This window comes from Parus major, chromosome 5 (genome assembly GCF_001522545.3).
Source record: "Parus major isolate Abel chromosome 5, Parus_major1.1, whole genome shotgun sequence".
Lineage (NCBI taxonomy): Eukaryota > Metazoa > Chordata > Aves > Passeriformes > Paridae > Parus > Parus major.
In genome coordinates this window covers 39,342,368-39,354,648 of record NC_031774.1, presented here as the reverse complement: position 1 = coordinate 39,354,648, position 12,281 = coordinate 39,342,368, and the positions used below count along the sequence as shown (strand labels likewise).

Below are 12,281 nucleotides of genomic sequence, written 5' to 3'. Positions count from 1 at the left end.
TGAAGTTTGCCAATGCACCCTGGCTGTGATCAAAGCCAATTCTTTAAGGGGTTCCTGGTATCACCTCCAGCCAAGAATCTGGACTGTAAAAATAATGTCAGAGAACATGGCTCCAAATGTCTGCACCTCCTCCCCTTAAAAAATGACTGACAGTTCAGTTCTCCATCTGCTCCAGCACCAGGCTTTGCTTTGCTGCACCTAGCTAAATCCCTGTCTACATCTCTGTCTGACATGAGTCTGGGGGATCACCACTCCGTTCTTGGACGCTGTCTTGTCTTTCCTCTCAGCTGAGCATCTGAGAAGACCAGAAAGATTCTTGATAATCTACAGCCACTGCAGTCACCCCAGAAATGCCATTGGCTAGGTGCCTGTGCCACCCTCTGAGTGTTTAAAGTAGATTAATGCAATTATCCTACCATGGTGGGTTTAAGCTAGTGACCAGGAGTGGGAATTGATGGGGTTAGAGTTACAAGCTACAGTCCCATAATCCATGATCTGATTGCTGCCTTGAAGTCTCTCTAATGACAATCACAAGTCACCATCCCAGAAAATATGGAGGCAAGTAGGAAAAGAAATGAAAGCACAGCAAAATAAGAAAGGGAAACAGGCAATAGAAGAAACCAGTAAAATCACCCAAGCCTGTGTAAGGCAGCTGTGCCACACAGAAAAGCTCCAGTACCTGACTTTGTCAGAGCTCTACACAAAGGCAGCACACAATGCCCAACCCCAGCTGGCTGATCCCAGGGCCGAGGCACCCATCTTAGTGCAGAACACTAGATTCAGCCTACCATCAGTCAGTCGAGCACATGCAGTTGTTTGTTAAGCTTGAGAATACTCAGCTGAGGTCAGCCATGTGGAGTACACATTTGGAGGTGTAGTGGGGTGTGCAACATGACTTCCTCAGGGGGAATCCTCAGTGAAATTTTTGACTGAGATTTGTTCTATGGCATACACCCCTCTGGTTCTTACTACTGTCAGTTCTGGAGACTTTTAGCACCACCTTTGCTCTGGTTGCAATGCTCTTCCCCATGCAGCAGCAAGCTCTTACAACAGTATTTAGACTGAAGAAGATTTATACTAAAAATGGCTTACACAAAAATGTACAATTCATCTGATGAGAGAAATGTCTGACAAAGGGAAAGTCTAGTAAAAGGCATCACCTTCACTGCCAAAGGACCTTTCTTAGGCCTTCCACATACATGTTATGAATTTAATTCACAGTACCACCAGCACTGGAGGAGGGCAGCACTGTCTTCTGAATAGAGCTGACTCAAGACAGCAGAGATCTGAGATTTCACACTTTTCTAGTCATGGTTGCTGATGGGTGCCTGAACAGTGAGTGGATCTCTCTCTGCTAACATCCTAGAAGAGGAGCCTAGAGCAATATGGGAAATAGCCTCAAGCAACCAGTCCCTCCCTTTCCCTGCAGGGAAAGCTTCTCACAGTATCCACTGCAATTGGTTCACACAGGCCTTCTCCCATGTGCAAACAGCTGCATTTATTGCACAGTATGCCACAGGGACATCACACACCAAGCTAGCCCTAGCCGGTGTAAAGATGTGTGAAGCCCTGCAGAACCCCAGAGGACCAGAGCCTACAGATTCTGTATGACAATAATACTGAGCAAACAGAGGCCCCAGCAGCTGGCAGAGCCAAGATTACATCCAGTTTGAAAATGCCAACAACAAGCTTCCCCACAAGCCACCGCCTTTTCTGGAAAGGAGAGAGGCTGGGTGTTGAGCACGGCAGGGACTGAAGGGGGGTTTACTCACTGTCTGTTCATGTTCCAAATTAGCCTGTTGTCTTCGGAGATCAGCCTTAATGAAAACTGGAACAGAGGGAGGAAGAGAGATGTGAAGGCAGTCAAGTCACCATGCAGTGCCCAAGAAGCCCCAGAAGAGACAGAAACATATTACAATGAGCAAGAGAAACCACTCTCCTGGACAAGGCTGAGAACACTTCTGAAACAGGCAGGATAGAGATTCTCTATTGCAGCATGTAGAAGGTACAACTTTGAGACCCCAGCCAGAGCCAGGATAAAAAGCCTTGCCTCTGGTTTGTAACGCAGACCAGATGTTTAAAGAGGAACAGCATTGCTATGGGGCTGCTGTGTGGGTTCTGCCCTTTCCTGCAGGCACTGCACACAAAAGCTTTGAATTAATATGTCAAGCCCAAGGCAAAGTCAGACCAGAAGAACACCGAAAATTTTAATTACCTGTCATAACGGTCCCCAGGAACAGGACAGAACAAAGCAAGAGGTTTCCTGCCATTGTCCCAAAGTGATCCATGATTTGCCCTTGGCCAATGGTGAAGGCAATACCAAAAATCTACAAACAAGCAAAGGAAATGTCAAGCTGTACTGCAATTATAAAGCAGCCCAAATTCTTTCCAATCTTTACCAAAGTATCAGAGCATACAAGCCAGTCAAACAGTTGGCCTAGTGAGGGTAAAGTTTGATTATAAACACATCCAGAGATACCTCCTTCCAGCTAATGGAATGCCAGATGACCCCAACAGCTGGAATCTCATCTCTCACTGGAGATGAGCCAGGACTGTTAAGAGCTATGTTGGAAAAGGCAAGGATGACTGGCACCAAGAAGTATTTTCTTAAACAGAAACAGAATAAGTTCCACTATAGAGATGCCATGAGGAACATGATTCAAAAAGTCACATCCCAGAGTGCTTAGGTCTGCAGTACATTACACCAATAATGGACAAGAAATAGGACTCAAGGCTTGGAACTACAATTTAATCTCTTTGCCTAAAAAGAGGCAAGCAAAGGGAAAACAGCATCCCTACCTGTGCTGAGACATTGAGGAGCCCTGATGATGTTCCTTCTGATTCTGGGTATGTCAACTCTGCAGCAAACTCAAAGCCCAGGGGAAGGTATGCCGTCATAAAAAGCCTGTAATAAAGTGCAGAAGACTCAGCAACTGCCAGAAGGAAGACTGAAGAGGTACAGTATAGACCATAACTCTAAGGGGCATGACCCCCAGCACAGTCAAAGAGCCATTCCAGCCCACATGCTCTTCACCCTTGTCCACCGATCATCTATAGGGCTGTGGGTACCACTTGCTTTCCAAAAGTTTCCACTTGATTACCCGGAACAATTAAGGTGGTTGCAGCTGAGCAGGGTCACAATAATGTCCCTGATTCTAATGAAACACATACAATTGAGAGACGGGAAGGGCAGATAATTTTGCCCTTAAACACGCAGGAGCCATTCAGATGCTATGGCTCTCCCCAGTCCCTCCCACAGCAGGAGTTCTGCCTCCCTGCTCATCCTCTAGCAGTTCACATGCTGAGGAAAGCAGCCTGCACATTAACTTACCCCAGCAATCCAGCAGTCACAAAGACCACCCAGAGGTGGCCCAGGCTCAGAGTGAAGGTATAGACTATCATTCCCACCAGAGACATGAGATAGACAGCTAGTGTTGTTTGCCTGCAAGAAAAAGCAATCAGGGTTTTATCTAATCCAGTCCTCCTTTCTGCATACAGATCTTAATATAGCTTGTAGCACATGGGTAAAAAAAAAAAAAAAACTATTTAAAAGTTGCACAGTCTCTTGACACTCATACCCAGGAACTGGGCTGACAGAGAGCATGGAAGGGCCTGCACACAGAGCAGCACAGCAGAAGAAAGATCCTACCACAGCTTGACAGGTGCCTGGTGATATACAGTACATGCCACTTGAGGGGGAAAACAATTGCCAATTAAAGAGATCATTAATCTTTCTGGAGCATCCACATAGTGAGTTGAATATGCTTACTTATAAGCAGGAGCCAAGGAGATAAAGCGCTCTCAAGAAGGAACATAAAAAGGAAAGAGGTGTCAACACTGCTAGAGTCTTATGGGCCTATATTTTTCAGTGCTGTTTTCTTCACCTTCATTGCTGCTCCTTTCTGTTGTTTAAACTACCTGCTGTATTTGGAGAGGTGACATGTAAGCCAGGTTGCCCTCAGCCTCACCCTCAAGCCATGTGAGCATTTAGCAGGGACAGTGCTAGTTCCACAGCCAACAGCAGCTAAGCCACAAGCTCTTGTCTCTGTGTGCAGAAGAGACAAAGAGTCTCAGGAAGTATGCTAGTCAGATCCTGGGAACAGCCAAACCTGCAGCCAGGCCACGCAAGGATCATCAGTGGACTCAGTACAGTGAGAGACAGGCAGAAGCCCAGGCCAGTTTCACCACAACATTTAGCAATTGTCATCCTTGACTATACACCAAGAAAACCCTTCCCACATTAAAAAAATAAATAAATAAAATAAAAAGCTCTTTATAGTACAAGAGGCAGCAGTAGGTCTTACAGTACAAAGTTTTGAGGAGGCAAAGCAGGGAAAGGAGGGAAAGGTAAATATGTTACCTGGCTGAAATTCCACCAGGATTTTGGATTTTGAAAGCAGAACAGTTACCAGAGTTGATAAAACCTTTTGATCACTGTCTTTTAGGAAAAAGTTACATGTATTACCACAGGCTACTTGTGTACTTTCTCCCTAATTTAAGTCTTAATCCACTAAAGAATGTATTTGATATCAGTTCCTGGAATTCTACTGAAGAAATTAAATCTCAAACAATTTCCACTTTCAATTTTTAATGCAAATGATAACTGTCAAAAATCAACCCAAGTAAGCACTAAGTACTACAATGTGTAAGAAAATGTCTCCAGTACACTGAATTACTACAGATAAATCCAGACTGTTCCAGGTAAGTTTCTGTCCTCCCTCACTGCTGCAATGACTGCAGTCAGTGGGGCTCATGCCCATACGTCAATTATTATCTAAATATAAGCCTGAGAATCTAATTTCAGGCTTCAGCTATTGATCCATACTTACAAGGCTCATTTAATGTATTGAAAGGCTAAACATGCTGTGGCGATTAATTTTGTTGTGTATCAAAGGAGCAGTTAAATGCCTTAACCTCCAATGCTGTACCATTCCTAGAGTATGTTCTTTCCAAAGTTTTCACTGAGGGAAAAATTCATCTGTGAAGGCAGCATAAAGGGACTGCTTACTTCTGTTACAATCTGTTGCAGAGAGCTGTACAGAGCCTGGAAGCTGCAGAAGAAGAGCTGAAAGACTGACTGAAGAGACAGAGAGCAGCCCCAGAGAGTGAAAGAGATGCAAGTAAAAGCCTTTTTCTGCTCAATACAGGTTCCTCAGGTCCCATGAGTTGTTATGCCTCCCATACCTTGACAAGCAGCCATGGAGGAAAGAGATGATTAGGAAAGGAGGTCAAAGCTGGGCTACATGAACCAGTTTGACCTGGTTTGGACAGTTGGAAGTTTGAATTGGGAGCAACTTCCATAAACAGAAGTCTCCAAACTACATAGCAGTCAGTGCTAAAATACTGTGCAGGCCTCCAAGAGGTGGCTGAAGCCCTTGGAAGTTTAGTCACTGCCAGCAGAGACACTCATACCACTGACGACAAGGAAAAGGTGATTTAGTGCTCAGCAGTCCAAGAAACGCAAAATTTTGAAGAGGGTTTAACTGAGATACTGGTAGACACTGGTGCACAGTGAAACAAAAACTCCTGGGGAAAGACACAGAGGCAGGGTGTTCTCAGGAAGTGGCCTTTGACACCCTGTTCACCAGAGGACAAGAATGTTCTGTGGCCCTAGGGGCACCGGGGTATGGAAACATGCCCAGTTTTAGCTTAATAAGCCTCTTATCATAGCCATAAATCTCATGGGAGTGAAAAGAGCACAAAGGAGGAGAAGCAGATTCACAGAGCACATGAGCACTGCATTCTGGTGTTTCTAGCAACCTACTCCCATGACAGCTCTACAGGGACTGACAATTTTCATTGTCTGGTACAGGGAACAGAGACTGTCTACTTAACAGGCTGATTAGTGCAGTGAGAACAGGCTGGAAATCAGGCATCCTGCCACACTACCTTAGAAAAACTGAGGTTAACCCTCAGTGCTCTGGGGTGCAGAAAGGAAGCCCACTGCACCCATGTAGAAACATTGCTACGAAGGCACCAGTGCCAAGTCTCTGTGGAAGAGCCAGAGGGAGGTCTGTGAAGGACCTGACACACTTGTCACTTAGATGAACCTAACCAGCCCTGACATTCATCTGCCCTCCCAGTCACATTCCCAAACCTTCTGAAGAGGCAGATTAAAGAGCTCACACAAGGGACTGTGAGAAAAAAGAGACCTTGGGGGAAAAAAGCCAGACAGGGCCAGCGCCAGCAGGGAACAGGGCTGGAATGAAGAACACATCTCCTGCTGTTCGGTCAGCTCTAGAAGAAGCCTCTGAGTAAGGAATGGATATGGCCCAGCCCAGCCTTGTCTCACAAGGTCACTTGGATGAGGAAAGCAAAAGTGACAGGACAAGACTCAGAGGGGATTGCAGCTGCAAAAACACTAGAGTCAATCAACATCTGAGGCAACAAATGAACAAGCTGGGAGGAGGAGGTGGCATGAGGGGTACAGCCATATACAAAAGTTTTAGCTGCTCACAGGGATGTTGTGTGCAGCTCCAGCATGCTCTGCTGTACGGACACAGGGATGACAGATGACTTCCACAGGCTTTGCCATGAAGACAGCACATTCCAGGTTGCACAAAAGCCTGACCAAAGGCCTTGTTCCCATGCTCCCAGAAGATCTCATTGCTGAAGACATGGAGGTGTCAGATGCTGGAGAAAGGGACAAATTGGAGAAGACTGATTTGGTTTTCACCATGCCCTTATCCTTTGGCATTCAGTTTTATGCTACTTTCTTCCTGTATGAAGTTCAGAAGAAAGGACAGTCTTGGTTAATAATTTGTATAAGATATATGGCAGGACAGGGTGAAGACATATCCACTACACAAGGACTAACCTTGCATAAAAAGGGCTACAATAAGAAGGCCCAAATTGCAGGTCAGGCTAGGCTGAGAGAGCACTCCCCTTTCAGTGGAAAAGACACAGGTGTTCCATCCTCCACTATCTTTTCTCTTTCCCCCAAATTTTTGTACTTTGCATCTGTACAGACCTAAAACACCACTTAGAGTCTTCTGCCTAGTCAATGGTAGAGATGGATATTTCTGACATCTTGCCTTTTAGAAATGTGGCAATGAAAGTGGAGAGTGCTGACTGCAACCAGCTTGACCTGAGGCCATGTGAAGACTGTACTTGAAAGAAAAGCATAGCCAAAGAGAAGTGATGATTAATTCAGTCCTCAAACACCTAATTCTGAGCCAGACTACCCTACAAATACCAATGCACCCAGCAGTCTCCAGTTGTCACAACCTCATTCGTCCTCTGAGCCAGGAGCTTGATGTCAAAACTTTAAGGGTCTTCTCCTGACTCTATGATTCAAAGAGATGGGCTGTTCTCAACAAGCCATACCACCAAGGACAACCCCAGTTCTTGCACTGCTCGCTTCTGACTACATAATTCATGTATTTATTTGAATGGACCAAATTTGCACCTGCTATTCCAAAAACGAGAACAGTGCAGGGGCTGCTGCAGGGACTTGCCTGCTAAATAAAAGCAAGAGTGCAAGGCCATTTGGTGCCCGAGCATGACAGATGGGGAAAGCCTGACTTAGCACAGCCTCACCCTTTCAAGGAACTGCTGATGATACAGTAAAGATCAAACATGCATGTAGAGCTCTGCAATTCCTTCTGTTATTAATCTTCCCCTGCTCCCCTCAATCACAGCTGGATCCCATTCATTTGCTTCCCTCTCTCTCCAAGCTGACTAAAAAAAGGATTTGATATCTTTCCTTCCTGATTTTCATGTGCTTAACATTTTATTCTTGACACTATCTCAGCAACAGAGGGAAGGGGGAGGGTACCCACCTAGAACATCTGGCATCTTGACAGTTTTTTTAAATAGACTTTTAAATGGGGCTAAATAAAGACTATGTAGCACTCAGAAAAAAAATGTGCTAGTTTCACAGAAATCCATTTTGTAGGCTGTAATGGAGAACAAATTCTTAGCAGCATTTTTCCTCACCTAAGACTAAAACTATCTCCCAATAGCCCCTGGGGTTTGTAGGATGAACTTCATGGTTGACATAGTCCTATTTTTCTGCACTGTTAGCCAGCTCTGCTTACCTATGTGATCTTCCAAGGAAGGAGGGTACATGGAACAAATACAGGATTCTTACATTCATCTCTTTCCCATTCTACCACATTTCAAGTCCCAGCTCTGCATGGTGAGTCACAGCTCTTCAAGCCTCCATGTTGCAACCTAACTTCACTTACAGAAAACCAGGAAGATCATACAGTTTAGCGGTGCCAGTTGAGGCTACCTTACCACTAGAAAGATACACAAGTCATGTTGCATGGTTAGCAGTGCAGTTCTAACAGTTGTATTTATATTTCCCAGGACTCCCACATGAGAACTACTCAGTGCCACACAACCATCTAGACACAACAACAAACAACCTGCCAGTCCCAGGATCCTCACCTACCATTCTTTCATATTAGAGAAGCCAATATTCTGTTTCTGATCCCTGTACTTTACAGGGAGCTACAGCCAGAGGCCACTTCAGAAGCTGCAAGCTCACAGCTATCCAGATTAATCTAAGCTGTCTACAATGAGCATGTGCATATCTGGCTAAAGATATGAGGTAGGTTAATGGCAGTAGGACTCCCACAGATGAAAAGCTTCTGCAAAAAATAAAACAGCACGTTACCAGTAAAGCCCCCTCTCACCCAACCTGCTCAGACAACAGGTTATAGCACAGTTCTCAAAGCCACCAAAGAAGCCAAAAAGATGGTTCAAGCCCAGTATAAGACGGAAGAGTCTCTTTCTATACTCTGAGATAGCCTACAGAGGTGTTTCAGCGAGATCCAAATTCCTGAAGACTGGGAACTGTAGGCCAAGCAAAGACTCTTAACTGTCCCTTTGCAGATGGCAAGATGCTTGGCCAGATCTGCCTTCCCAACTCACCAGGCAACAAACACACAATCATCCATCCGTAACCCAAATAACCCTTATGCCTGCCCTAAACACAACAACACGCCATCAACACAATGCCTCTGGGCACTGGATTCAATGTGCCTTTCATTAAGCTGGACAAAAATTCATAGAGGCTGGTTTGTAAGGGCTGAGAAATGGTCTGGTACAGTCTTGATTCTGCTTGTGCCAAGAACTCTCTCATCCCTGACAAAGCAGTTACTGGGCCATCTCATCTTTTCTGTAAGCCTCCCTAGGGACCACCAACACCAGATCTTGTATGAGCCTAGTGCCAGCTAATGCACACCTCCAAACTTCACTTTAGACTAACTGGGTTTTGAAGAACCCTATTTTTTTCCCAACAAATCTTTCCAATGATTCAGTCTCTAGACTGCCAACTTGCAACTGCACAGGGTTGTTCCTTGCACAGTATGGAGGAAGAGCACAGCTGCCAGGGCACAGAGGCAAACAAGGCACTTACTTGTAGGTTTTGGTTTTGTCCAACCAGATGCCGGCGATCAGAGCCCCAACCATCCCCGACAGTATAATGGTGAGTCCAATCCTGCCAGCATTCACCTCCTCCCCCTGTGGTGAGACATATACACACTCACACAAAGGCAGGAACTAAGTCATATCCAACAAAAAAGCGAAGTGCAGAAAACCCAGAGAGGAAGAGACACCAAAGTTAGTCTTCATACATATTTTTTGCTGGTAACACACTAAGCAAAACTAGCCTTTGCAGGAACACTTTTGGGCCCACTATGAGCCAGTGCTTTCTGGTCCATAAAAAAAAAAAGTGGTCTGGCAATTGTGTCTGATCCAGCCCTGAGAAAAAGGTGTGCACTGGCCAGCGTGAGCAGATGCTCTCAGAGAATAGTGTAAACTCTATGAACCTTGCTGTTAGGATTTTGGCCAGATTGACTAGGAAATATTGGGACTCACTATAAGGCAGCACAGAAAGGAGCTCCGTGGCATACAGCACCAGCAGTAAGCTGTACAATAGCTGAGGTACTAAGGCACTCCACCCTTCTGCCACCAGAGCATGTGCATAGACAGCCTCCTAGGACTGATGTCCCAGTAGAAATTACAGTCAGAAACAAGGAGAGGAAATTGCTGGAAGATTTTCTCAGAAGTAAATGCTTTCATTTAAGGTGCAAAGGAGCTGTCTTTTCTAGAGCTCACCAGCTTTCACATGGGGTGGTGTAAACGAAAAAAGGAACAGCCAACTTGTGCTAGAGACAGCCAGGACTGCTGTGACATTGCCTTTCTCACAGATTCCGCTTTGGCAGCCAGTGCTGGAGAGCAGCAAGCATCAGAGAGGGCCGTGAGGGTTGTATGCACTTACTGGGTAGTGATGGATCACCATGCGGTTCAGCAGAGTGGACAAGGCGTAGAAACAACCTACATTCAGACCTGAGAAGGGGACAAAAATGTAGTACATTCAGAGTCTGCTACTTTCCTGTTGGGTTGTGAAAGGGCAGAAATGCAGAGAGAGAAATCTTTGGGACCATCAGCCCAGAACAAGGCTGCAGAGTCTCAGGAGAATGAGCCAGACTGGCTCAACATAGGTTACTGAAAGAAATGCACACCAACATTCAGGCCTCAGCATGCAGGAGGAAGAACCCTGCAGTTTCAGGATGGTTCTTACCTAAGCAGCTAGAGGAAGGGCTGTGCACATTTCTGGTACTGAACGGTCTCACAACTCCTTAACAGGGTCTCAACCCTCTCTCACAGCCGGATCCATCTTTAGCACTGCAATTTTCTCCTCTGCCCCCAGCCAAGTCAGGATACTAGAAAAGCATTTGCCTCAGTATCACACCCTGCACAAGGACCTGAGATTCAATTAACAACAGTGTCATTGACCTGTGTGTTTTCCCCCAAGAGAAGAGCCTGTCAGCATTCTCCTTACTAGCAACCAGTAAATAACATTCTCTCCAAGCCAAGAAATGCCAGAAGACAAGTAGAAGCTTATTGGTGAAGCACAGACAACACTACCCTCAGGCACCTGGGCTGTGTGTCTGTAAAGGAAAAGTCTTGCATTTTAAAAGATATCACTGAGGCCTGAAAAAGCCTGTGAAAGTAACTGCATTTCTGAAAGAGAACTTACATTAACTGTCACAAGGATCAACCACTTGGTGAAGGTTTCTCAGTATCAGCCAAGGTGAGAATGAAACTTTTGGGGTGATACTGGTCAAGCCCTATTCAGACACTCTGTTCCATCTTACATGCAATTCTCGTTGGTTAAATGCCTTCTCAGATGACAGCTTTGTTCAGCAGGCAGGAACATACACATGTGCACTGGACCAGCAGTACTGCAACGGCTACACTCTCACCGTGGGTGATACTGAAAAACCTGCCCCAGGTGGATGAGGTCTGTAACAGTCAGCATAACTTTCTTCTCAGAAAGTCATTTACATTTGCAGTAGGTTTCTCTTCAAGGCTTCAGTGATTCTGATGGGTGGAGGGAAAGGGACAGATTTCACCACTGCAGCTCACACGTCTACAGGCTCCAAAAGGAGCCATGGGTTTAAAAAGTCTGGCACAGATGCCTGAAATCCTGACAAAACAGATATGTGTCAAGTTCCCCCTTCCTACTTTTCCTCTCTAAGCCTCAGCTAAAAGCAGAAACTAACACAGGATACAGAAGTGCAGTCTAGCAGGCATAGCTCTGACAGAGGGAAGAAAGCCCTGAGCTCTCCTAAGCCTGAAGTCCCCTAGTTCCCCTTAAGTAGTCAGCAATCCTGCACCTAGCCCAGTCTTCCACTGAACACTGGATAGCTGTTCTAGTACACAGCACTGTGAGGAGCCACAAGATTGGCAGCTGGAAGCTGCATCACACTTCCTTCACACACCATCTCTGGCAACATTACTGTGAGGGTGGTGGAACACTTGAAAAGGTTGCCCAAAAGTGTAGATGGAAGTGTTTAAGGCCAGGCTGGACTGGGCTCTGAGTGACCAGGTCTAGGGGGAAGTGTCCCTGAACATGGCATGGGGGTTAGAACTAGAAGACCTTTAAGAGCCCTTCTAACACAAACCATTCTATGATTAAGCAAAGCTCACTCCACAGATGAAGACTCTTATGCAAGTGATCCCAAATACTGCCTGTGTCAATGCTTCCCGCTTCAAAATTACATGTCAGAAGGTTACAGGAGAGGCTAGTAAGTTGAGTGACATGCTCATTAGGCAGGAGAGAATCTATCCAATCCTTACCAAGAGTTACTTAGGAAGGCTGGAAACTCCAGCAGGGCCAGCAGCCAAGGATGGGGGAAACAACTGGAGATCTCACAGCAAGGAGGCACCCTTCAGCCTTGAAAGCTGTCTTTTTGCAACACTTGGCTAAGGCAAAACAGCTAACACACCCTAAATCAGCTTCATCTTATCGCCACCTCTGGAAC

General features: G+C 45.6%; 1 protein-coding gene across 2 annotated transcripts in view; it reads right to left on the bottom strand.

The window, feature by feature from the left end:
* FLVCR2 (FLVCR heme transporter 2) overlaps nucleotides 1-12,281 on the bottom strand; it is a 33,281-nt gene that overhangs the window by 5,450 nt on the left and 15,550 nt on the right. For both annotated transcript variants that reach the window (XR_001522010.2, XM_015629967.2), the window contains exons 4-9: nucleotides 10,232-10,299; nucleotides 9,368-9,471; nucleotides 3,332-3,442; nucleotides 2,800-2,905; nucleotides 2,216-2,327; nucleotides 1,773-1,828 (exon numbers count right to left, since the gene is read on the bottom strand). Coding sequence is in view for 1 of the 2 variants with exons in the window: in XM_015629967.2 (XP_015485453.1) it covers nucleotides 1,773-1,828; nucleotides 2,216-2,327; nucleotides 2,800-2,905; nucleotides 3,332-3,442; nucleotides 9,368-9,471; nucleotides 10,232-10,299 (557 nt within the window). In the remaining variant the exon portion in view is untranslated. The remainder of the gene's footprint in view (nucleotides 1-1,772; nucleotides 1,829-2,215; nucleotides 2,328-2,799; nucleotides 2,906-3,331; nucleotides 3,443-9,367; nucleotides 9,472-10,231; nucleotides 10,300-12,281) is intronic.